Source organism: Sycon ciliatum, chromosome 1 (assembly GCF_964019385.1).
Source record: "Sycon ciliatum chromosome 1, ocSycCili1.1, whole genome shotgun sequence".
NCBI lineage: Eukaryota > Metazoa > Porifera > Calcarea > Leucosolenida > Sycettidae > Sycon > Sycon ciliatum.
This window is the reverse complement of record NC_088643.1, coordinates 45,980,872-46,008,392: the sequence shown is the minus strand read 5'-3', so window position 1 is coordinate 46,008,392 and position 27,521 is coordinate 45,980,872. Positions and strand designations below refer to the sequence as shown.

Here is a 27,521-nt window from a genome sequence, read left to right as displayed (position 1 = left end):
CAAATCAAGGGCATGAACTGTTTTTCAAATGGACTTGTAGACCGGTTCATCTACAGACTAGCACTTCAAACCTAATGTGAAACAGAGATTGTCAAAATTGTATCCAGCTGAAAATCATGATATGAAACACCTTTTAAAATTAAAGTGTTGCTCTGCAAAGTGCTAGGAAGCAGCGTGACTGCAACAGGCCAGAACTAGAAGCAGTGAGAAGACTTGCGTGATGATAGGACTGAATGCTGCCTGGAGACAAGGTATGATAACATGGCATAGCACCACAAAGACTGGTGTAAAACACAGCACTGAAAGCATTGCAGGCAGTTCCAGCTCATAGTTTACTAACGGTCTAATTTTGTTTTGTTTTGTTTTGTTCATGCTTTCAGCAAAGTTATACCTAGTGGACGGCACCTTGGCAGTCCGACTAACTGAAATGATGTTCATGTCAATATGTCCAATTTGCTGTATCAAATGTTTCCTGAGAAAACGGGGGTTCCTAGACGCCATCATTGGCTTTATCAATAAATCACTCTAAAACACCGTATCCTGGGAGATCGAGGTGGGTAGCCTATGGGTATTACAAGTACAATTTCAAGCACACGCAGCACTGAGATCAAATTGCCATGGGAATATGCAGGCAGACGGCTATCAGATTGTCTGAGCAGGTTTCGAAAGCACGCACACGGGCAGGAATCATCAGCACGCAAGCAAGTCATCTGGACCCCAGGCTATATGCAAAATGTGCAGCGTTTGTTCTACTTTACAAACAACCAAGCTAGAGCCGCCGCCACTAGCATTGACTGCAGGAACTTGCGGACGACAACGGAGATTGGGAAAGCCATGATGTCAGTTTGTGGACGGGTCCGTGGATGAGTACTTTCACTGAATCCTGCGGAGGATCGAAACACAAAGAATGGCCAAATTCTGTTGGTACACTCATTCAAAAAAGTAACATGTGAAACGTGCAGTTCACATGTTTGCGTGACCACCTACTATGCAATTGTGTGTGGAGAAACACAACCAGCATTTACCGGATTTATTAAAAGGAAGGTTTCCTTGTGTCAGGCCACCACCATGCCTGAGATGCCATCGGGTGGCAGATGCAGCTCCTTGCGGTGAGGGTGAGGTGGTAAGTCTCACAATCAGTGCCCGGAAGGGGGCAAATCAAGCACGTTAGCTGCATCCATGATATCATCACTCCGAGTAGTAAGTACACTCATACTTCAGGACCGCTGGAAGCTGGCAAGTTTCGATTGGTCTGGTGGTATTGTGGCCTTTCATACTTTGTGTATTGATATGGTGGATACACATGCCCTCCACAGTGGTAAACACGTGTTGATGGCCAATGAGTTGGTCCGGTAATAACCTGACCAACCGGACCGGTTCCGGCGGGCCTGTACTGTACTTGTAGCTAATTCCAAGTCCCCAAACTCTATCGATGCAACTAATTACTTATCACGAAGCAAAAAAGGAAATAAGCGAAGTCAGGCATTACTTATCCGTGGTAATAGCTATAAAAGAGGATGGCAAGTGAGTGGTTCGTTCGAACTACAGTGGTCCCTCTATAATCCGGCACCATTTGTGCCACGAAAATCTGCTGGATTAGGGAGGGTGCTGGATTAACAAATCTGATTGACTGCTGCAATGTGTACGAAGAGGACATTTTGGCTACTGAAAATCGTGCTGGTTTATCGAGGGTGCTGGATTATAAAGTGCCGGATTAGAGAGGGACGACTGTATACACTGTCAGTGAGTATAGGCTAGACTCTCCAGTTTCAATGTTAATTGCACTAGGCATGCAGTGTTACACTGGCAGACACAGTAAAACCTGTCAAGGCAGTGACCACTCGGATAAGGTGACCACCAGTCCTAGAAGACCACTGAAACCAGGACCAAGGAGTGTTATTTTCAGTCAAATGACCCTGGATAAGGAGACCACCCAGTGTGCCAGAAGACCACTGAAACCAGAACCAAGGAATGTTATTTCCAGTCAAATGACCCCGGATAAGGCGACCACCTGTCCCAGAAGGCCACTGAAACCAGGACCAAGGAATGTTATTTCCAGTCAAACGACCCTGGATAAGGAGACCACCTGGTAACAGAGACCACGTTATGAAGGTCCCTTGGGCGGTCATCTTACGAGAGACATCACGGTTTCACGGTACATTATTAATTTATTATTACATGTATTATTAACTTTTATTTTACTAGGGTGTTTCCCACAGACCTATGGTCTTCTTACGGGAGCCCCCGATGGAAGTATTGTCTTCATGGTGGCATCGATCATGCTTATGCCCATGCATATCCTAGGTTTTCGTAAGCACATTTTGTTGAGTACCAGGCTAACAGTACATGTGCTAGCAATGCCACTCTCATCATACTCTCACCATGCCGCATTCTACTACTTCCAAGTAGCAGTTAATGACTGTACTACTACTCACATCCGTCGTTCTTCCATGAGCGGTGCCATCTCAAAATTCCGGCTATCCGTCCTGACGCCTTGGCCAGAACGTCGTTGTCGGTCAGATGTGCGGCGCGTCATCACGCGTGGATCGATACTACGATGTTCAATGTACTGCACACACACACACACGCACATACATACACACACGTACATACACACACGTACATGTACACATACATGTATATACACAAACACACATGCACATACATACACATACACGTACACGTACACACACACGTATATACACGAACACACATGCACACACGATGCACACACACACACACACACACACACACACACACACACACACACACACACACACACACACACACACACACAGAAAAAAACAAGGATCGATGTTGTGACACAGCGCTTCGACAGTGCTTCACCCACAACACAGCGACCGAGCAATCTGGAATGTTGTGAGTCGGAGAAGGGGGGGGCTCATCCAAAACGTCGTACCAGCATGTGGTGTGACGTTTCTATCACCATCTGCCGACCATATGCCATGCAAAGTGGGGATGAGTAGTTTTGACCATAGTCAAGCGCTCCGACCTGCGCAGGCTGACAGGCGCATAAACTGGCTCCTGACCTCGACGAACACAGCTAAACATGGCCATGCTTCCAGCGTCGACACATGATGCGTGCATGGAACGTGTGGGTGGCATAACCATGCGAGTGATAGCCAGCCTAGTAGGGGTTGTGTTTCTCAACACAACTGTAATAGCAAGTGGTAAGACGAACGTACAAACTTTACTTTTGGGGTGAAGGCCAATGGTTTGACTGATACTTCACTTGCCAAAGCAAAGGTTCCTGCCAAAAGCAACCCATCACCCCACCTGATTTCTATATAAAGGAATCCCCCCCCCCCCCTCCGGAATCCATTGTGTTTCTGAACACATTGTTCAAAACTAGTATGGAAGTGGCTTGATCAGTGGACACTGCGACTAGGTCCGGGGTGAAGAGTTGAAAGTGTACGCAGTATAACCAAGTGCATCAGAATGGCCAGTTTTGCACAACCCCCTCAGTTCACTGGGCTCTGGGCTGATGCATGCTTGGTGTCTTCTAGCATGTCCCGGGTTACAGCAAAGCAATAGCAAAACAATAGACAGTTCAGATGCCACATACCTCATCAAACTTCTCCTTGTACACATCAAATTCGCGGTTAAATTTCTTCATCTTTCTCTTGTCCTGCTCCCCAGCGACCCATAGGCATGTGTGAAGATTCATAAGAAAAAGAAAAGAAAACGAGAGAAGAAATCAGTGCCTGTTAGATGTTATCAGTCATCCACAAAGTGGCTTTACAGCCATTCGGACTCATTCAGCGAAGATATCTAGTCACTGTGCAATGTCGGTATTGTACAATGGAACATTGACTGTCTCTCACTCCTGTCCTGCTCCAAGCCTGTGCTACCTCCATACCCACACAGAAAGTCAAAAACTACATAGGAAAGGCTACAATTGTAGTTATAGTGAAGACTGGCTCCATTAGAAGTACAGGACTGATCATGGTACATATTATTATTATTATTATTATTATTATTATTACGAAGTAGTGGTTGCGACTTCGGCGATGATTTGTAAGAAAGGGTTTGCTCCCCACACCGGAGCTTGCGCTAATCCGCCGACTTTACTTGACACTTGACTGACGCACGACTGCCATCCAGGGCACACGAGAAGTCCATCGAACCTTCGACTCGGCAAACCTGCAAGAAAGCAGGACACCGACTCACGCTGCTGTCTGGTGTTCACGGAGCGTCTCTGTAAGTTTGTATCCCTGGTGATGTTTGTGCCTGGAGAGCACTATATAAGTGGTGCTCTTCAGGCACAATCTTCCTCAGCCTACTCAAGCTCAACTGATGAGGGGTGAATTCCCCGAAACACTGTGTATTGAGCAGGGAGTGGTGCTTTCTTGCAGGTTTGCCGAGTCGAAGGTTCGATGGACTTCTCGTGTGCCCTGGATGGCAGTCGTGCGTCAGTCATGTGTCAAGTAAAGTCGGCGGAATAGCGCGAGCTCCGGTGTGGGGAGCAAACCCTTTCTTATTATTATTATTATTATTGCAAATAACGCTGAGTAATTACACGAATGCATAAAAACCAGCATTTGCTTCCGGGAAGGATTCACAAACATAAGACAAAAACACCATGGCTCAATGTAACTGCACATACGAAAAGCAGCTTCTATTGTCAAGTTCGAGTGATGGTACATATACATGACATTATATATACCAACAAACTGAAACAATGGCACACAAGTTACACAAGCTACTTACTACAGCATTTTGAGTGACAGTGGAGTCAGTACAGTGTTTGACAGTGATCGACTAAATCCCCTTATTGTCTCTTCCTCAGTTACCATCTGTTTGTCCAATACATGAACATTTGAACATTCAGCTAAGAATCAGTTTCCGGTCCTCGGCAGGGCATGATGGGACAGGGCATGGGATAGGACATGGCCCCCCTAGTGAGGACCGGAAACCGATTCTTAGCAGAGTAACTGTTACTGCACTACTTCACTAAAAGAGGTGATCGATCACGGGTTGTGTAGTCAGAACTAAACACTCACCGAAAATCGGACTATCGAGCCACCGATAATCCATGCTATGAACGTACAAACAAGCACAGCAGCGACTATGTTGTCCCTGAACCAACGGGCTGAAACAAGAAAACAAACCGCAGGACAAATCAATATACACAAATACGGGCAAAAATGACAAGTAAGGAGGCGGCGGGAACATTTGCATGTTATGCCTCAGCACTCCATAGCATGCACCATAAACACAATATGTACATACGGTGCTCTTCTAGCTGACAGTGACTGATTCCATTCATGTCTCCATTGCCAGAACAGCACCAATGTTTAAAATGCTGCATGATTGACACCTGGTCCAACAGCGGCACCCACCCAAACCAAAAATTAGATGCGTTCAGTTATGGCACACAAAGAGTCGGTCTGACCTTAAAAGTGACCAAGAACCGATAATCCCATTCGCAGCATAACAAGTGGACAACAATACAGCTGTCGACAGTTGTGCGGGCCAGTACTGCTAGGAATCCCTTAGAGCCTACAGCCCTCAGGGTGCATGCCCAATCAAGCCTCAGACATCATGACCTCGATCCAGAGCGTGTTGGATTGCATACTTCTTGTCCTTTTTATATCTCCTTACCAATTGTGTCTGCTGAAAAACCATCAAAGAAACTGAAGATTCTCTCCGTCGAGTCCAAGACAGCCTCTCGGCAATTTCCCTGTGCCATACACAGAACCAGATAACATACAGTAAACAGTCAGTATACCGACAGCAGATTCTGCCGCGCAGGCACATGACATGCATAATCCAGGCCCGTCGCACCGACTTTGGAGGTGGGGCGGCCATAGAAGGGGGTTCTCCCCCGGGAAAAATTTCAAAAATTAAAGCCAATTGCAAGCATTTCCGGGTATTTCGTGCCATTTCAGTGTACGGTAACTACAATGAAAGTCTTTTTGATTCTGCAACAAAAGAAGAAGACACTGACAAACATTACCCTCCTCCGGGAAAAAAATTCAAAAATTGAAGCCAATTGCAAGCATTTCCAGGCATTTGGTGCCATTTCAGTGTAACCGCAATGAAAGACTTTTTTCTGCAACAAACCACGCTTGGGGACAAGGATTTGTCACGTTTGCGCTAACCTGCGATCATTGTGCTTTGTTGTAATGTGCTCCAAAAAAAAAAAAAAAAAAAAAAAAAAGGCCGAAAAAGTGGGGCGGCCTCAGCCGCCCCAGCCGCCCGGCTGTGACGGCCTTGTAATCAAGTTACAAGACAGACAACATACATACACAACTTAACCCCGAGCTCAACAAAAAAAGGCTTGATAGATACCAGCCTGACTGACATGCGGAGACAATACAGTCCAACATGAACTTGAAAAGTTGACCAAGTTACCCAGGTACACCCTTTCGGAAGATACGCCATCAAGTCGGGGTTGCCACAGTCCCACCCCACCAAACACCTGGACACTTGCCAACTGGTTCTGATTATTGAACACATGCACAGGAATTCAATGGGTAATCAGGAATACATGTGCTGCCGGGTGCATGGCTCACATTTAGACAGAATCCTTGGCTACATCCAGCACCATCCTGGATATTCAGCGAGCTGTTAGCCACTGCGCACGGTGCTCCTGCACTCGCCTTGCAGCAAATCTTGCACTCGTTTTGAACACCTTTTCGTTCGCATACATGCACACACACACATACACACACACACACACACACACACACACACACACACACACACACAAATCACACACAGCCTTAAAGAACAGCCACATAAGCAGATGTCATGCATCTACCCGATCGATCGATCCGAGATGATGGCTAGTCCTCATAGGCTCAGTGATCGCGGAGGTATTCCATCAGGTGCATTAGTCGATCCTCGCATACACTGCATACACTGAAGACACTGCATACACTGCAGACACTGCAGACACTGCTGCCAAAATACAACCACTGTAACTACTTGTACATCAGGGCTTCATGAACTTGAAGTGTGACTACGTGCACTGAGTATGGATACTATGATGAAAGTCAGTTACTCATACCTGAGCAGATACATGAGATTTGATTGCGAGTCGCCTCACAGAACCCTTGACACCGTGCACTCTCCGGCTGTGGTGGTGTTCTGCACTGGCCGCTGTGAGTAGGCACAAAGCACAATGCAGCATCACGGAGCAGCCACATTCAACAATTACTGGCCTTTCCGAATAGCAAGATGTGACCAGCTCATGCACAGTGCAGGTCTCACAGAGTTACCTCGGTAAAAAAAACCTTATGACTTAATTCACATATTCAATGATATTGCCACTAGCATACAGTCTTGGTTGTGTAACCAATAGCAACAAGTCACCTGTGTGTATACGCGGTCACAAAGCACAACATGACGTTCATTCACAAAGGTAACTGTGGATCTTCATACGAAACACATGCATTGGGACGTTCTATCTGCTTCTATGGTATATTGTGTGACTAAGCGCTGACTTGCCGCTTCAACACATACATGCACTTGACCTTACAGCCCAACACTGACTGGGATTTGCGAGTCCAGGACTTACAAGTTACCGCAGGCTCCGCTGGTCTTGAACTGAATGCTACAACTTGCACTGTTGCCAGTAAGAACGGCAGCGGCAATAGTCAAGGAAATAATGCATCAGACCTATTGCTATCACCGTCTCAGACAGCCAACCCAATCATGTTCTCCAACAGCCTCCATGCTGGTCAATCACGCCACCGTACCAACGTGGGACACCCATAATACATCACGGTGTACACGTGCATGCCTTAGTAATGCCCATATAATACAATTAATGCGGGGGAGGGGGGGGGGGGGTGTTCCACTGAGGACAGCAGTCCCAGCGTAACACACAGTAACCGTCCACAGTATCTGCATACCACACAGTTGATCTGAGATAGTCTCTGCATAACACATAATCATCCCACATCGTGCCTGGGTAACACAATGGGATAACTAGGTCATAGTTATCCCACATCGTCCCGCCATAAAACATAGTTATCCCACATCGTCCCGCCATAAAACATAGTTATCCCACATCGTCCCGCCATAAAACATAGTTATCCCACATCGTCCCGCCATAAAACATAGTTATCCCACATCGTCCCGCCATAAAACATAGTTATCCCACATCGTCCCGCCATAAAACATAGTTATCCCACATCGTCCCGCCATAAAACATAGTTATCCCATATCGTCTCCGCATAACATAAAGTTATTCCACATCGGCTCCGCATAACATATAGTTATCCCACATCGTCCCTGCACTATGATAGCTAGACTGAAGCAGGATATGGACAGAATGACGTTTCCTGGCAGCTGAAGTCCCGTTCAGAAGATGCCTTCTGACAGACTTTCGAAGTCGCGGCAAATGAACAGTTGGTACAGCACACGTCATTGCCATCACTGAGCAGCCAAACAGACACATAAAGTGAACACCATATGAGTATTGAAGTATACCAGCAACTAAAACGTTCGTGTGTAAAACTAAGAGTTCAGCGGCAATGAACCTTTTTATCCCCTACTTCATACCAACAACTATGGCACTGGTGATTGTATAAGCTGTGCATTTCAATACACGGGATGTGTGGACCGGCACGAACGTTCCGTGACCAAAGTCTATAGGTAGGTTTGTTGAACCAGGAACTAGTAAAAATACAGTCTACCTTGTGGGGAACAATCTTTGGTCTGCATGAGAAAGCGTCCGCAAGCTGTCGTTGATCAGAGTCGTGAGGTAGAAAATATGTCACAGTCCTGAAATGGTTGGTAGGCCAGTCAGTCAGGAGTTGTTGTGATACCCAAGGTTGACTTCACTCCCTGATTGGAATGAATCTGTTTTGTCCTGGCAACAAGGCCTTTTCTACCGTATTTACCAAAATATATGTCGAACATTTTCGGAAACATATCAAGGCCAAAACTTGGGCCAAGGGTCTGGCACCTATATTTAGAATTCAACGTGCACACGGGACTTGCAGGAGGATCCCTTGACCGTACTTCAGTTCTATTCAACCCACACATGCATGTGCTCTGGTCACAGTGTACCGTATACCATGCAGCATAGTACACACAGCAAGAGTCATGGAGCATGGTCTGTGACAGGGTGACTTTCGGCCCCGATTTCTTGTTTCTTGGGACTTCTTTTCTATTCTTTCTCCTCAATTGAAGCTGCTGAAAATCATGCTCACAATACCACTTTGTCAGCGGTACTAAAAAAAGTTTCCGTTCCTGGCACTCACACTCAACTAAACGCCGTCAATCGTTTGTCATGATTATTCTGTCGGTTCCCGTCGGTCCTTACAAAAGGAAAAAATCAAGCGCCCAACGTGGGGCTCGAACCCACGACCCTGAGATTAAGAGTCTCATGCTCTACCGACTGAGCTAGCCGGGCTGGACAAGAAATGCAGCACCTATATCTGTGGCAAATGGTAAAGGGTGGGACTGGGGTAGGGGGTCTGTGGGTCTTGGCTTCACGCCCGTGCTAGCTTGAAGTAACAGTTTGCTGGTGTCGTGCAGCCATGTCCCAGTCACGTGCTGCGGGTGCACGCACTTGCTGTGCATGCAGGCGGAGCACGAGCACCTGCAAGTCTTGCTCTTGTTCGACCAAGTGCAGGTGCTGCAAGAATTTTTACCCTGGCCGGGACGGCCGCTGCACAAATTTCGGCAATGCGGATCTTCACAAAACAGCTGTGGAGACCGGGGTTGTGTTCCTGATGCTCCACCGGATGCCCACCCGGGTTGGGTTCCTGGAGTTAGAACAAGGACGGGGAGGTCGGGACCCCAGTCTGTGGCTGGAACTTCCCAGGTTTCAGTTCCTGCCCCGTCATCAGTGTCAGTGTCGGTGTCCGTTGCGGAACAAGCGGAACCATCCTGTTCTTCGAGCTGTTGGTGGCGACCGCGTGGATACTTCCTCGCAGTCAAGCTGTTTGTCGGGTTTATCACAGCAGTCGGGCTTTGCCTCTGCATCTCCTGATTCGGCACTGGTGAGGACTAACACTTCTGTGATTTCTTCGGCTCCGAAAGACAAGACCGGGACAGCATAGACCGGCATCGCTATATCAGCCACCGTATGTTCGTCTGGCCCCTCTGCATCCGGAAAAGCAAGCATCGCGCGAGCCGAGTACGGTGGTTGAGGGTGGCAGTAACCCATCTGAATTGGCAGATGAAGGGTTTTGGAGTCTGACCACTGATGAGATAGTGAGCATGCTACAACCCCCGCTAGAATCTAGTCATGAGTGAACTGTGCCCTACACACCTGCCAGAATCCGGCCGAGTACCTCCAGCAGACTCTCAAGCGGCACATGAGGAAGTCTGGGAAGACGTCAACTTCCTGCGCTCTCCGAGCGGCAGTGGTTCGCGCCACCATCAATGCCCCCACGGGCAAGACTCTGGGCGACTTGTTTCTTCGTGGTGGGTACTCTACCCCACTCAAGTCACTCCAACCACACCATGCTGATGACAATGACATGGACACCAATGATGAGGTGCAGCAGTTAAGGTAGCTACCAAGGCCTGCCATGATGTGCACAATCACGTTGCTGCAACATCTCTAGTAGCAGGCAATTCGGTCCACGTGAAACAACCCTCGGGGGCAATCGATCGCGCCGTTGCATCTCAGTGAACAACCATGAGGCCACGGTGGAAACTCATGATGGAGTCCAGCAACGCCGAAACTTGGACCGGATATTGGCAGCGTCGCCACCGCCTGATCTCAGTGATCTCAGTGATCTGTCATCCCTCTCCGCCGCCCTCTCCGACTGGATCACCACCGAGTTCACGTACTCCGCTAACCCAGTCAATCTCACCAACTAGGAACCGTCACTCCTCTCGGGGGCGCAAGCCACTTCAGCGGTTGGACATGTGGGTTTGTGTGAAGGGGGAAATGTTAGCACTGTACTCCGTGCTGACAATAGCCTGCAGTACATGTAGGTCATATACCATCAGCACTGGCTCTATTATAATCTGTAGTCTGGATGCTCACAAGTAGCTACTTCTGTAGTCCCACATTGCATAATGATTATGATGATCCTAGTCTAGATTACCTGCTACGTATGACTCAGCAGCAGTTCTCTCTGCATACAAGTCATGTTGCTGTTAGTAGTTGTGTTGACATGTTGTTATCAGTGGTATATATTCTAGCTCTTTCTAGAAGGTTCTCTCCCAAATCGGTTTCCCTGTTCTCTCTATAGGGCTTGAACGTGATGACGTCAAGAACGGCCAGGGAGTAGTAAGTTGACATCAGATTTCTATTTTGGATCCACTAAGGTGTGACTTTGCTATTGCCTCAGTATGTGGGTGCATAGCAACCCACTCATGTCGTATGCAGGGGTGACTTTTACTTCGCCACCAGTTGTAACCCCGCCCCCAGTAGCCAAATCAGTCAGTTTCACTGGCTACATCACCTTGCCGTGAGTAAGACGGCTTGAAATGTGCTTGGATTCATACAATAACTGGATCCAAGTGGATCCAGTTTTTGAATTTTTGAAATTGTTGCTATGCTGTGACATAACACTTTCAAGCCCTATTGGGTTGATGGAAATGCATACATTACATGCTATAGCTGCTGTTAGTTGACGAATCATTGTTGTTCTCATTTACATGTATATCACCCTACATAATTTAGAGGTGTTTTGCGTCGTCCTGCATGGGACATCTTCTAGAGATTACTATACATGGCACAACTTCGATGGCACAACTTTGCAAACCGGTTATTCAGAATGCTCTGATAGGCATCTTGCTCTTGTTTTTTTCTTGAAGTGATAGACTTTGGGGATAAGGTTCTCCGACTCTGACACCTGAGAGGATTCAGCGCATCAGGAAAGAGAGAAAGGTTCTCCGACTTGACACGAGGAGTATTGACAGCATCAGGAAAGAGAGAGATGCTTGGTCAAAGGTGTCTTGCTTTCGCTTTTCCTGAAGTGACCGGGTGGGAATAAGGTTCTCTGACAGTTTGACACCGGAGAGGATTGAGCGCATTAGGAAAGAGAGAAGGGCATGGTCAAAGGGGTCTTGCCAACGTCCTTTCCTTTCCCTGTCCTATTTGTGTGCGAGATACACTATGGTTAGCTCACGAATGCAAAAAAAAACCCAGTTCTATTGACCAAACCTGAGCCTTCCCAATAGCGTACGGGAAGGTTTCCGTAAGCCGTGACTGGTGTAGTGGCTACTTCGGAAGGCACTCTCTATTCGCGGAGTGGCGAGTTGGCATCTGCAGACTGGCAGCACGTCAACTTATCTATACCGTAACATCATTGGGCAGACCTGCTTACATCTGTGGCCGGTGTGGCGAAGACCAAGCCACATGCGGCCCACACAGTGCTCGCAAAGGGTGTGGCTGGTTGACAGAAATGTCAGAAATGTCATCTTCACGCTACCTGATCGCTGATCGGGACATTGATACGGAGATGCTTCCAGCACTTGGTAGAAACATTTCCCTATGTTTTCCTTTTGTATTCCCAGTCAATATTTTCGAGTTGACTTCTTTCTTGTTTTGTGGACACAATTTCTAAACAAGAGTTTGTAAGATTGCATACATTTTCAACACAAGTTATCCATACGTTGGACCTGGCGTCAGCGGCCCTGCGCGTATTATCTCAACACATTTGCACAAGCAAAGTGATAAGCTGCAAGCCAGCTACAGTGTGTTCAAGCACTGACCTGCACTGGAAGGTAGGGTCCCGGTATCGGCAGTTCTCAGCACAGCATGGGTCATTCGGATTGCCAAAGCCGGCGTCGCACTGCTCATCAGCCTCACGCAGCGCATTGCCACAGAACGAACCCTCACGATCTAGAAACCAAACACACACACACACACACACACACACACACACACACACACACACACACACACACACACACACACACCGGCATAACTGATTTTACACAAGACTGAGGGGAAGCTGTGTTGCAACTCTGAGCTTCACATAGTCACGATCATCAGGCAACTGATGGCTCCAAAACGGGAACTTGCGGCCTGAACATAAGAGGAAGCAAGGCCAGAATTACCTAGGGGAAAACATAGCGTAAGAGTCAAGTGCAGGCGATTGCTAAGTCTATAGACTTGGAGCTAAACGATTTTATATTGATAATAGGATACATGCTATGCATTGGACATGGCACAATCGTATTATTGTAACACACGGAAAATCATGGCAGACTGTCACATGCATGAGGGAGAACACTCCGATGACTTACCAACAAAGCACGTATCCTGCTTTCCAACAAGGACCGTGCCAATACTTTGAAGACTGCAAGCGGAGAAAATCTAAACAACCCAAGCATAGAACAGGAACACCAAGATCATAAACTCCTCTATCCACCCCAGGCTAGGTGACTGGATAAGCATACGTAGGGTCCTGTAAGTAGGTCGTATCCCAAAGTATAGTATGATTGCTCCAAGGTACTGAAGTTCCACAGTAAATGCTCAGGCCAAAATACTCGCCGGGGGAAGTTGTTGTCATTCAATGTTGCAGCACACACTTAGTCCACAATGCATGCATGCATGCAAATGTCATGTATAACGTTACAATGCGTTTTGTCATGGGAAAACAAATGTAGGTTGCCAGGATGCCAGAAGGGATATAAACCCGTTTTGCCAGCTGTGCAAGTTTCCCAGCTTTTATTGTTGCTGTTGAATAACACATTGTTCTCATGGAGCAATGTGATGGAAAGTTGCCGACTTACATTGTTGTTCGTCTCTGTGCCGGGCAAAGCATACTGGTTCATTAGATAGCGGCCATTGCTATCTGATATGCATGTTGATGTTGAGTCATGCTGAGACCCCCAGTTGTGACCTGGCCCGTGGCAGCACACAGGAGAGCACGTATGCAACAGTGACAACAGAACACCACGACGGTCATGCTCGCCACATGCCGGGTCAGATCCTGTGCGTCCACAACGCACAATTTGTCCCAACTTTGCATAATAAGATGCATCTTGTGTTGAAACGGAACCGGGAGGTCGATGGGGCATGTGTACGGGCATACGTGGGGTTGCTACTTTGTACTATGGCTATGTAAGTACGAGTGCAAACACCGTCACTGCATATTGCAGATGTACCGATCAACCTGCGTGTGCCAGTTAGTTTAAAGGAAGGCAACATGAAACAGCACTGGCCTACACATTATAGTATGGTGACTGCTGCTACTGCTGACCAAGCATTATCATAAATACGGGTGGTGACCGAGCATTATCATGAATACGGGTGTTGACCGAGCATTATCATGAATACGGATGGTGACCGAGCATTATCATGAATACGGGTGGCGACTGAGCATTATCATGAATACGGGTGTTGACTGCGCATTATTATGAATACGGGTGTTGACCGAGCATTATCATGAATACGGTTGGTGACCGAGCATTATCATGAATACGGGTGGTGACCGAGCATTATCATGAATACGGGTGGTGACCGAGCATTATCATGAATACGGGTGGTGACCGAGCATTATCATGAATACGGGTGTTGACCGAGCATTGTCATGGATACGGGTGGTGACCAAGCATTATCATGAATACGGGTGGTGACCGAGCATTATCTTGAATAAGGGTGGTGACCGAGCATTATCATGAATACGGGGAACACTTACCCAGTTCTGATCATGGGTTGTGGGGCAAATGCAGCGCATGTAGCAAGCAGGTGACCCGTGCCGCAGTAGATGGTCCCGATGTGAAGTAGCAGACACAACACGAGCAGTACAACACAAAACAAATCATGGACAGCATTACAACATGCATCTGTAAGGGAGTTGTAATTTGCGGACTTGTCAAGACACGGTTGTTGTACACTGCTGCTCAATGCCAAAGGAATTCGATCAAAAGCGTGTGAACGGCACGCCGAGTGCTGTGCAGCCCGGCACCCTAGACCTGTGGACACTGGGGTGTGAGCTGGCACAGGGCTACGCCAACTTGATAAACGCAATCGGATTTCATTCAGCAGTAATCTACATGTACACAGATGGAGAATAGCATGCATGACACATGACACATTTCACCAGTGCCAATACACTCGTATCTCTCTTATCCGGACCTCAAAGTTACGGGCACCTCGGTCTACCGGGCACCCTGCAAGTTTTAAAGTGGAAGTATTACTACTCTTTTTGCCAATGTTTGCAGAAATAGTGACATCATCACAACGTACGTGATGCAGAGTTATAGACAGTGCATGCTATGCCCCCCGAACCGCCCAGATAAGAGAGATATGACTGTAATTCATATCCAATAGTGGAGCTGCACAAGTGTATGCTGGGCTATGAAAACCAAAATACCAGTGGGCAGATGTTTTATTGTTGCAACACCGGCAAGCACAGTGATTCGTAGACTAGTGCTGCCATTGGTTCAGGATGCTTACCATGAGCGGTGACAAGGTCAGCCTCTCTCTGAATCAGTGTTTGGCAATCGGTGATGTCTCCTGAAGGACAGTTCTGTGTGGTTGTGATGCCCACGTTGAGCCACCGGTTGCCTTGAAATGCTGTACAAGTGAGAGACGGTATACACAATGGATAATTTACAGTTGGCGTGAAAGCCAATCAGACTTTTCCGCATCTGCAGGAACGCTACCACCCCCCCCCCCCCCCCCAAGGATCAAGGTGCAGGTGCAGCTCCTAAAGCAGTACGTACGTGTGCGTACAGTGAGTAGATCAAGTCCACTACCAAAGTGGTCGAAGACCGAAAGCCACACTTGCAGCATCCGTGTTACTTTTGAAGTGCTAACATGCCAGGTTATGATTCCCCAATTCAATGTGGGTTGCAGACTTGCAGTGCAGTTGAAGCGTCCCTTTGCTTCCAAGAAGAACTTGAACCCTATGTGTTTTAGTCATGGTCTGCCCGTATGCCAATTTGAGAAAAAAATACCGACTAGCACTAACTAAATACACAGACACACTCCCGAAGTCTCGGCACATACAAGTATTAGCAATGGTGATATCCGCGAAGAACAGCAAAGTACTAGTATGTTGCACGGGTGATCGTGATCAGCACACATACGGTGACTTTCCAGCAATGCAGTCAGAACGGGTATCAACACACTCTAGTACCGGATTGCTGGTGATGTCTTACCAATATTGCACACCCCGCCGACGGAATTCCTGCCCGGACTGGCGACGTACGCTAGTCCCAAGATATTGCCTGCAAATCCTTGATGCGTGAAGAGGTGGGCCAAACACACTCCTGGCATTCCATCGGCACGTCGCGATGGGTTCCAGTTGCTTCTGCTCAATGCCTGTACAGTATACACACATACATACACACCATGTACCATGTATACGCCCGTCGCAAGAGAAGCACCCAAATCTGCAAATGCACTGGATGTGCACCCACAGATTTTTTCTTTATAGCAACAATAGCAGATCTGATTCTGATTGAAACAGATCAAGACAAGCGCCAGATAACTGTCTAATCCACACAACTGGCGAAGCCATGTGAATCGACCCTCCAATGCACACCTGGTCTACACCACATGGAGTACATCGGAATAGGACAGCCAAGACAGTTACTAGTACCTATGCATACCCTTCACTTGGTCGGGTAACCAGTATAGACAGCACGCTGCTTTGATAAAAGCAGACACTAGATGCACTGGTACCTTGAAGTGAAATTGGAGTTACTTTACCAACCAGCCTCGGCTAGTGAGTACTGGGAACCCAGAGCCAACAGACACACCAACAATCCCAGCCATGAAAGCTATGATAGCAACGACACACTGGATTGTGGAGCCGAAACTAGTCCAACTTCCAAAAAGCTTTGGCAAGAGGGTAGCCTTCCGACAGGTTGGACACACACACACACACACACACACACACACACACACACACACACACACACACACACACACACACACACACACACATCGCTCTCTGCATTTGGGACATGTGCAGCCCAAAATGGCGAGGCCTGAAGAAGAGGTACACTCGTAGGTAGTGCAGTGGCCAGGCAGGTATTCACACTGCGAACACGACTGAATCATTAGATTCATCGTCACTAGCTTACCGTCAACAGACTGCGTACGCCGGTTTTTACGCCGGTGTTGTACGGAATAGACGTATTGGGTGCTTGATGCACAATGACCTGCAGATGAAAGGACAAGAGGGGAACATGAATGGATAGCACTACGAAGTACAAATTGAAATAGAGGAACAACAGAAACCTGATACCGGAGGTACTAAGAATCCCGGTCACTTCAATTCGTTCGGACATGGTCATTGCACTGTTATCAACCTCACAGCTGTGTTGTCAACTGTGAGTACAGTACATATCTACTTCGAAGTATACGTATTGCATGGAAAGTGAGGTTTTGTATGACATGCATGTATAGATTTGGCATGAAAGATCCTGCAGAATGGAAACAGATCATGAAGCATAGAAATAGGTGACCCACGGAATCATCTAAGTAAAAGTGGGGAGGCTTCCTGCAGTTTCATAAACAGTTAAGTAGTCGAGCCCACACGCTCTCTTCCATTAACACTGCAACAGTTCAACTCATTTCACAGTATTACAACGTTTCGGCAAATTTGCCTTCATCAGGTTCACAATGACGTGCAAGCTCCCAAACCAGCATTGATAAAGGCCAACAACTCCTCACAGAATCATGTCCACCTTAATGCAGAGGCTGTATTACTGTTTGTCAGCTGCAACGTGCAGAGGAGGCAAACAAATGCAGTATACTGCAGATTGGTGAAGGCACCAGGACCAACTATGGTTCTACCGTTTAGGAAGAAAATGAGTTTCAGCAATTTGCTTGGACAAATGGACTGCTATATTGTTTTGTGAAAAATCCTCCAAATTGCTCTGTTCTGTTACTCCCGTACATAATGGAATGGAAATTGATCGCAATATTGTCCCTGTATCTGCAGAAGGCACCTCACCTCTCTCAGTTGCATGCCAAAAGTGGCCTGCAGGCTTGAACCGCCCCGTCCAACAAATGTCGACCTGGCAAACACAATGGTGTCGGCATAGTTCAACTGCTGAATCTGAAATCGCATCCAAAAAGGGGTACGTGCACACACACACACACACACACACACACACACACACACACACACACACACACATACCACATGTACACGTCAAACCACGTTTGTTCACAGGCAGCACTCAACATAACCCGCCAGGGATGTTTATCTCACGTGGTGTCAACGGCAATAGGCAATGTTCCATGCTATGGCTATTCTGACCAAGCCTAGCTTAATCACAGAAGGTCCCGGCGGATGGTACTCAATCTAATTTCTGCCCAAAAAGAAGAAAGCTAACTGGCCTACAGCCCTACAGTGATTGGTGAAGTCAATAGCAATGCAATCATCTGCATGTAGAGGTAACATAGCCTCGGGGTGAGTGGAGCGCACACACTGTCCACAAAGTCATCCGGGTGCAGTACAGAACGCAGTACAGTAAAACCTATGACAAGTGACCACCCCTTGGGGCCAGAAAAAGCGGTCTTTAGTGGCAGGTGGTCCTTAGTTAGAGGTTTGCACCGCACAACCATGTATGAATGTGAGACCGTCCGTCCGTGCCTGGCAAAGTGGTCGGTAGTACCAGGCTGGTCGCTAGTCACGGTGGTCTTTAGCTACAGGTTTTACTGTAGTACCAGGCCGGTCGCTAGTCACGGTGGTCTTTAGTTACAGGTTTTACTGTACATGCATGGACACAAATGCAGTTTCTCTTACCATTGACGAAGCAGAAGTCTGGAAATCCCCAGCGCCGACTCCGTCTGAATAGAACGAGTCTGCAACCAAGGTGACCGGGCAAGCACGCCCGGAGGAGACTGCTTGACGTCGTAGTCGGTGATGCTCACCATGCGCACTGGGTCTGTGTGATTGGTCACTGGCATTGGAAGGCAGGTCTTTGAAGAGCTTCCATGGTGACATAGACGACAGCAGATCTACAAAAACACACACACACACACACACACAGTGGCCCAGCACAGATTACAATGAACGCAAGTCAGTGCCAGATTTCACACATTTTCCATATCATGACAACACGGCTAGACATTTTCACAGCCCTTCTGGACCAAGTCAGACTACTGAAAATCGTGGCCGCCTGACACACGGAAATACTAGCTCCAGTGGTAGTCACTGATTTGAGGGAAAGATGCAAACGGGGAATGTCTGAAGAAAAGAGTGAGTATCACCACCAGCACTCAGACCAGGTAGTGTTCAATACAATTATTTATTATACCGGAGCATACATAACAGTTACACAGCAGGCTAACCATCTTACACAGAGCACCCTCACCATGTGAATGACTTGCAACGTCATTTCCAGTTTCCTCATCTTCTGGTGTAAGGCCACAAGCACGTGCCTCTCTGCAGCAAGAGGATGATAAAGGAGGGAGAGGATTTTTGAATACCATGTCAGATGGCACACTGTCTCTTGGTAACTTCTATATTCTCGGTGTCATTACCAACGTCATTAAGCACGGGACTGTGAGCAGTGCTCGGATTAACGGCTGTGAACACTGCTTGGATTAGCGGCTGTGAACACTGCTCGGATTACCGGATGTGAACACTGCTCGGATTAGCGGCTGTGAACACTGCTCGGATTAACGGCTGTGAACACTGCTCGGATTAGCGGATGTGAACACTGCTCAGATTAGCGGCTGTGAACATTGCTCGGATTAGCGGCTGTGAACACTGCTCGGATTAGCGGACATGAACACTGCTCGGATTAGCGGCTGTGAACACTGATCGTATTAGCGGATGTGAACACTGCTCGGATTAGCGGCTGTGAACATTGCTCGGATTATCGGCTGTGTACACTGCTCGGATTAGCGGCTGTGAACACTGCTCGGATTAGCGGCTGTGAACACTGCTCGGATTAGCGGATGTACACTGCTTGGATTAGCGGCTGTGAACATTGCTCGGATTAGCGGCTGTGAATACTGCTCGGATTAGCGGCTGTGAACACTGCTCGGATTAGTGGATGTACACTGCTCGGATTAGCGGCTGTGAACATTGCTCGGATTAGCGGCTGTGAATACTGCTCGGATTAGCGGCTGTGAACATTGCTCGGATTAGCGGCTGTGAACACTGCTCGGAATAGCAGCTGTGAACACTGCTCGGATTAGCGGATGTGAACACTGCTCGGATCAGCGGATGTGAACACTGCTCAGATTAGCAGCTGTGAACATTGCTCGGATTAGCGGATGTGAACACTGCTCGGATCAGCGGATGTGAACACTGCTCGGATTAGCGGCTGTGAACACTGCTCGGATTAGCGGAAGTGAACACTGCTCGGATTAGCGGATGTGAACACTGCTCGGATTAGCAGCTGTGAACACTGCTCGGATTAGCGGCTGTGAACATTGCTCGGATTAGCGGATGTGAACACTGCTCGGATTAGCGGCTGTGAACACTGCTCGGATTAGCGGCTGTGAACACTGCTCGGATTAGCGGATGTAAAAGCAAACCCATTACTATGCATGTTTCTTAGATGTGACCGTCACTTTGCCTTCAGTACACCCAGATACAGGTAGAACAGAATTACCCAATGCTGTTTTAAAAATTACGTAGTTGCTGCACCACCACAATCCAACTCCTCAATGCACGCACATGCACATGTATGGACAGACAGACGTACGGCTTGGGTTTGATGTCCGAGTCGCGGTACGCTATCATGTGGAAGTTGTGTGGTGATTTGAAGTGACGTCTTGATGGCTGCACACCAAAGGGTATAGGAAAGAAAGGGGGGGGGGGGGGGGGGGGATTGTTTCAGACACAAGTTACATAGGAGTATCATGGAATTATCAAATGCACATTTCACTCCCGGACTGTATTTTGTTGTACAAGTACAACTGGAAGATGAACCCATATACATGAAGCTCAGAAGCTCACTAGCACACGTTGCTACCTACCAATACTAATCACCATCCTCTATACCGTATATACATTATGCACACACTGATGCATACTTCCTGAGAAAAATGCACCATTGCCATCATACTCACAACTAAACTGCAGCCATCGCTACAGTGCCCCACAAACATGGATGACTGGGCAAGAATACGGCCCTCGCACGCATGTAGAACTTATTAGCCATCGGCATACGACTTGTACTCACCTCAATCGAGTATGTTTCGTCCGGTAAGTGTATTGAGGCACTCACAACATTTTCATCACTGACGTGAGCAACAACACGTGATCTTTCTTGACCTGCATGAATAGCATTGTTAGCAAGAACGAACACACCCATGTGCCAAAACAGTGAACACACAAAACATCAATGTTGATGGATAGAGCACACAGCTTTCCTATCATTCCCCATGCTGTATGCACGCAAGACTATGCTATTCCATCATGTCATGATCTAACGTTGGACCTTCATAGTACATGCACTGTCAAAGACATATAAGTTACGAATAGGATGGAAACACACACACAGTATGAAAGAAACAACACACTGTGGTGGAAGCAGACTTAAAACTCAAGCCACAGCGAAATCCAACACAGTGTGTTGGCATGGTAACAGTATCGAGTGCAGCATACAGATGCACCCACCCATGTGCATCCATGCACACACACACACAAGAAAAGACGTGCACACGAGAAAAGACGCACACACGAGAACACACACACAAATCAGTACACACACACATACACACACACATACACATACACACACACACACACACACACTATACTAGTCTTGTTGCTCACTGCCAAAACTGGTCACGTGGGTCTTCCCGGGAGAGGGGAGAGAGACTCTAAAGGAATCTTGGAAAGATGACTCAATTGGCTATTGAACCGCCCAACGGCCGACACTGGCCCCTGAAATCCCCAAACTATGGGTGGACTTGGAAATTATCCAACGTATGGGCTCACCACACCTCAGTAAGTAGGTGAGGACAAGGTGCAGAAAAAGGATTGACGACATGAGGGTATCCGTCCCGAGATCCAACTGCAGGTTACCTGCCCCCAGTGAAGGTAATACTTGCTACTAGCGTGGGTAGCGAAATCAGAGTGGATCTGATACACGCTTCACTAGTGCCTAAGTGCCCAGATCTACCACTATGCATGCTCTCAAAAACCCTTTCAGTCTACATTGTTACATACTGTGAAAGCAGTTGGTCTTAGTGAAAGCAACAGCATGCAAATGGCTGGACACAAACGGGGATACCCGAAGGACAAAGAGTGGTAAAGTCAATAAAGTCATGGTCCCTACCTTGAACAACGCCATGGTAGAATGCCGCTCTGTTGATTTGCCGGCGCGTCTTTCGATTCATGCCATCAACTTCATGAGCAACAAATTTTGGATGGAAGAGACTCTTATGAACAATCAGATGTAGATGAAGGTCCCTGAATGGAGCAGAACATTATATCATTGGCAAAGTGAAGCAGTTACTAACAAGCATACCAAATTGTTGGAATATAATCCCCTGGAAGCCACAACGTTTACTACTGGTAAAAGGCAGCCATTTGTCTGAGAGGACTGGTGCACTCATCAGGATTAATACTGGGCATTATAGCCAGTCAGAGCATCAGTAAAATCTCTGCTCCCATGATCAGTGACAACATTCGTACAAGGACTGAAATTTTGTAATATGATCATGAAAAACTCTAGTCCAAGTACTTCATATTCTTCATACTGCACACGAATGTTCGTAATACATGCCAAGCCAGGAGTGATAACTTCTCCACTTCTTTCCTGTTTGATGTTCAGGTCCCCTGCCATCAGTCACTAGTCATCTGTTGATTGCTTCCAGCGCAGAACTCTGCATGCCAGCTAATGCTTCCCCCTGCCTGTCATGTGTCTACTGCAAGCAAGTATCACGCGTCACATGACAGTAGTGGTGTGGCCAGTGTAACATGTAGAACAAGCCAAAATGACATAACGACGACTCGTATAGTGTCAAAGCACAGGCCCTGCAACATGCACACGTATATACAGTTATGTCGCCTGTATCTTTCCACGCTCTCCATCAGACATCTCATGCACCGTTGCAAAGCAGCAGGTAGGTTTTCAGTAACGTTTCACCTTTTTCATGATACAAGTATTCTACGCTTGGGCAGAGACGTGCCTTTGCCTTTGCATGTCAGTAGGCCACTTGGCCCAGGTAACGGTTTCTTGTCAAGCTTTTTTCCTTCAATTTTACACTTCAATTGAGTGTTTCATTTATTGCCGAATTTGGGTTGACTTTTGCTTTGGTTCTTATTTTATGGTTTCACGCAATTGAATTTGTGAATAAACCCACTCTCAAGTAGTTCTACTTCTTTTCTCAGTCACAAGTCAAAACTATTTACATACCTGCACACATACTCTCACACACACACACATACTCACACACACACACACACACACACACACACACACACACACACACACACACACACACACACACACACACACACACACTACTACTACTACTATCAATCAGCTACCCCTTGGGGTCACGCCGCCCTCCACTCAGAGAACTGAGCGCAAGGTGAGGGGCAGTGGCGCAAACAAAACAGGAAGTACAGCAAAATGAAAAAAAGGAAATCAAAACAAGCTGCCATATTGATGGAAAGGGACTCACAAACAGAGGAAGGAAATATCACAAACCAGATGAACAGTCTGCTGTAGGTCCACTATAAGTATAACATGCAACGACTGAAAAAGGAACAAAATTAATGTGAACATGATGTTCTGTTCAACAATAACGTCTGTACGCGTACTGCTTCGGCCTTCATGCACCAGGAAAGCACAATCTTGAGCTGGAGGGTGGGCACCGAACGTCCCACAAGGGCTCCACAAGACGTACTTTCACGAAACGACGAGGAGTATGCGCAGCAAGCTAACATCACTACACCATCGCCGCACGACGACTGGCCACTCAGGTCCAAACAACACGACAAATTCACAATTCCAGCTATCACCGCGCAGGAATAAATTGTTGCGAGTGTGACCTGTATCCTTTATCATCTAGGAATCCACTTGTTTTGCCGAACGCCACTGCATTGTTACAGGCTGGGGATTGATCCGAGGGCTCGCCACGCCACTGCGGAGGATGCGGAAAGGACGCAAGAAGACGGTGACGGCAACAAATTACCCGCCCTGGTCGTCAGCTCACTGAATGTCCTTCCGCGCGAGCGAAACCGGCTGCAAGGCATGAAAAGCCTACTGCCAGTCAATACCCAGGGACGACCCTGACCAGAAGGCCAAGGCCGCCCCGTGGAGGAGGCCAACAAAGAGAAAAACCAGGAGCTAACAAATCTGCTTCCTCTCCGCGAATTTTTTTTACACACACACACACACACACACACACACACACACACACACACACACATACACACACTCTCTCTCTCACACACACACATACACACACACACACTCTCTCTCTCACACACACACACACACACACACACTCCTACACACACACTCATCACAGAATAGACAACTGCGGAGACAGCCACAGCAAGAAAACAAAAGTTTTGCTTTGGTTCCTATTTATGGTTTCACGCAATTGTGAATAAACCCACTCTCAAGTATTTCTACACCTGCAACATACATGGGCACATGATAAGTTGCTAGCAGTGTCTACAGACTGCACAGTTTCTCACACTATCATTGGCGTGATCTTATGGCAGCTCATGCACTACGCTTCATTGTAACGTACTCCTACCATTGTTAACATGTTTTGAAGGATTTTGAAGCTCCATTGTAGCATTTCTATAGTTGCAGAAACCTTATGTTTTAGTCTCTGGTGATGCCCTCATGGGTGAACATCTTTTTTGGAAATAATTGTACATGTACTGGTGTAGCCAATGACTGGTGAAGAGTGGGCGGGGAATATTTCTGCAACATATTGTTAATATCTCGCTAGAAGCCCGGTTAGGAAGCAGTGTGTTGCAGTGAAGGAAGGTTTATTGCTATCCAAGCAAAGCAGGGAGACTTTACTCACCTGTCAAACAGCCTAAGCCGTATTCTCCTCTCATGACCATCATCTCTGTGAGTCCCGTGCTCGACGGTATGCTGCAGATGTGATACCTTCAACTTCTGAAAACGGTGTAGTGAGTGCACCACGTGTTCTTCCTTGTACATACTGTCTCGTGCTGAAACAACACATAGTATTCACAGGCAAAACATATGGGAATCAACTGAGCGTCGTAGGAATGCCTGCTTAGATGCCGTTGAACATGCTGGTGTGCCTGACTATTCTAATAGACCAACACCGCTTGTTTGTGTCCTTCACAGTACTCTGCTAGTGTGCTATCAACAAGCCTAGAATGTGGCAGTTGCTTACACCAGGCTGGCGCATGGCGAGTAGCCTGCATGCATAAGATCATGTCCGCTCATCACACACACACACATGCGATTGCTGCTCCGAACAGATCAATCAGTTTGCATGTGACGCCGGTGCGTGCTTGAGAAAATAGAGAAATGTGGCCATTGACAGCACATGTAGAAGGTCGCCAACACCAGAGGCCGATTACCAAAAATTTCAGCAGATTCGATTAGTAATAATACCATACTCGCGCGAATAGAGCCCTCCTTGAATAGTGCCCTGGTCTCTAAGAGCCAGTGAAAAATAAAGCCGTCTCTTGAATAGTGCCCCCCCCCCCCCCCCCCCCCCCCGGTCTTCTAGCCAAGCCCATGTGCAAGTTTGGTGTTCTTTTGCTAATGTTTTTGGCCATTGCTTTGCACTGGTGTTTTCAGGAACAAAATAGCAAGCCTTGTTCCCGTTTCTGTGGAGTCGTGAGCGTTTACAGTACACTTTAGGCTCTGTTTTTCTTTGTTTTATGCTGGATGACGCAAATGTACCGGCAATGAAAAAATAGTGCCCTCTCTTGAATACTGCCCATCTGTGATGGAGATTGAAAAAATAGTGCCCCAGGGGCACTAATCGCGCGAGTACGATAATCAATCATTCCAGGAGTCACACACATGGCACTACGGATTCTGGACCATAATGTCTAAATGGTGTGTACATGTACATCTGCACATGTGTACTTGAATAATTGTTACTGGTAGTGATGGCCAAGTCAAGGATGACACTGCTATGCTTGCATTCTGGTGGCAAAATATAACTCCTATTACTATAATAATTACGACAGTACAGTACCAGCCATAAAACTGGTAATGCTGTCAGGTCCGAGCCACCGGAAATACTTTTAAACTAGCAAACAACTGCAGGGTCAGCCATTACACAACGACCATACTTACCAGACGCTTCAAAGCAGCTACTCAAAACTAGACATGCTGGCAGCAAGAGGACAGCTGAGGCTCTGTGACAGCGGGTCCACTGGACCGCTCGTGACAACCAATCCATAGCGAACAATTTTGAATGGAAACTCAATGGGTGGTGACCGTAAAGCTCAAAAGCAGAGTATCAGCTGAAGCACAGTTGCACTTCGAAGCTTCCTAGGTGCTCATGGTAGCGAACACGAAGGAATGTAAGCAATGATCACAACACACTTTGCCCTGTTCAGTAACGAAAATAGTTTTAGAGGAGAAAACACAAAATCTTGAATACTAGGACAGTCTGTCCCAAAAAGCAAAACTGCAGTGTTTCTGAGCGATTATGGCACCTGACACTGACAGACACTGAGACAGTGTGACTGGTAACTACAAGCTACTGTACTGTACTCTGTAGTCTACTGTGCCGAAGACCAGTAACCATGGAGGCCAACCACATCATCATCATCTGCTGGACTACTCCGACTAGACCGACGTGACAGCGAAAAAAGTACGAAGCACAGTTGTGCACAGACACTGAGACTGTGAGATAGTCAGTAAATCAGATTTTCTAATCCAGCACCCTCCCCGGCTAATCCAGCAGCACGAGTGGCGTAGGAATAGGGACCACTGACTGTATAATCAAGACTACAGCCTAGGCATGGACAGGTAATGCTAGTTACTGAGTATTTACTGCGATAATGCTAAAGGCAATGCTCATTATGAGGATTATGATGCCACTTATAATGCTCACACTACTCCATAATGCCAGTTTGAAAGTTGGAAAAGTCGATTTCAGAAGGCCATCAAGTCACCGGACGAAGCCGGACGGGTTCAGATGCACGATTTTCGGAACTGGACCTAGCCAGCTTCATGCATGACACCGTTGTCTTACTTGTCGACCGGCAATTATGCTTGTAATACCAATTTTGCGTGCGAAATGGTGTTATAATGCCAGCAATGCCCAGCATTATGCCACCTGGAACTGAAAAGGTACTTAGTATAAAACTATAATGCCAGCCATAATGCTAGCATTATCCGCCCATGCCTACTACAGCCTAAACTCTCGGTAGATCTACTATCCAACACCAACAACATGCAACAGTCAATGGTGAGTGTTGCATCTTCCCAAGTAACAACGTCGTTAGTTAGTTCCTCCACCATACAGCAACATATCAAAATTAATGAGGAGTCGCTGTCACCATGGTCACTGTGTCAGCGTGGAGGCGGGACAAAGCGTCTTACATGATGATACTGAGATTACTCCCTAATAAAGAACAGTGAAATTTACCTTCCACAACTGAATCGTGATAAATGACCCCTGGCAAGTCGGTCGTACATGTACATGTAGATAATGTACAGTGTACAGT

General features: G+C 47.2%; 2 protein-coding genes and 1 non-coding gene across 3 annotated transcripts; all 3 read right to left on the bottom strand.

Moving 5' to 3' along the window:
* Positions 1–4: 4 nt before the first annotated feature.
* Positions 5–13,971, bottom strand: LOC135804851 (ADAM 17-like protease). The gene is made up of 12 exons (XM_065318820.1): positions 13,684–13,971; positions 13,195–13,264; positions 12,658–12,787; positions 8,300–8,409; positions 7,547–7,604; positions 7,037–7,128; positions 6,540–6,658; positions 5,626–5,704; positions 5,025–5,113; positions 3,587–3,649; positions 2,436–2,569; positions 5–883 (listed from the first exon to the last, which is right to left on the bottom strand). The coding sequence occupies exons 1-12, from the start codon at positions 13,969–13,971 to the stop codon at positions 874–876; spliced, it is 1,242 nt and encodes a 413-aa protein (XP_065174892.1). The 3' UTR covers positions 5–873.
* Trnak-cuu (transfer RNA lysine (anticodon CUU)) lies at positions 9,319–9,391 on the bottom strand. Its single transcript has one exon. It is a non-coding gene; the product is annotated as a tRNA-Lys (tRNA).
* A 1,298-nt stretch (positions 13,972–15,269) lies between the features above and the next one.
* On the bottom strand, positions 15,270–26,680 carry LOC135828685 (ADAM 17-like protease). Its single transcript, XM_065341109.1, has 11 exons — positions 26,140–26,680; positions 24,878–25,028; positions 22,159–22,292; positions 21,058–21,149; positions 20,578–20,654; positions 19,234–19,304; positions 18,663–18,877; positions 17,865–17,969; positions 16,990–17,067; positions 16,060–16,222; positions 15,270–15,472 (listed from the first exon to the last, which is right to left on the bottom strand). The coding sequence occupies exons 1-11, from the start codon at positions 26,243–26,245 to the stop codon at positions 15,285–15,287; spliced, it is 1,380 nt and encodes a 459-aa protein (XP_065197181.1). The 5' UTR covers positions 26,246–26,680; the 3' UTR covers positions 15,270–15,284.
* Positions 26,681–27,521: the final 841 nt, after the last annotated feature.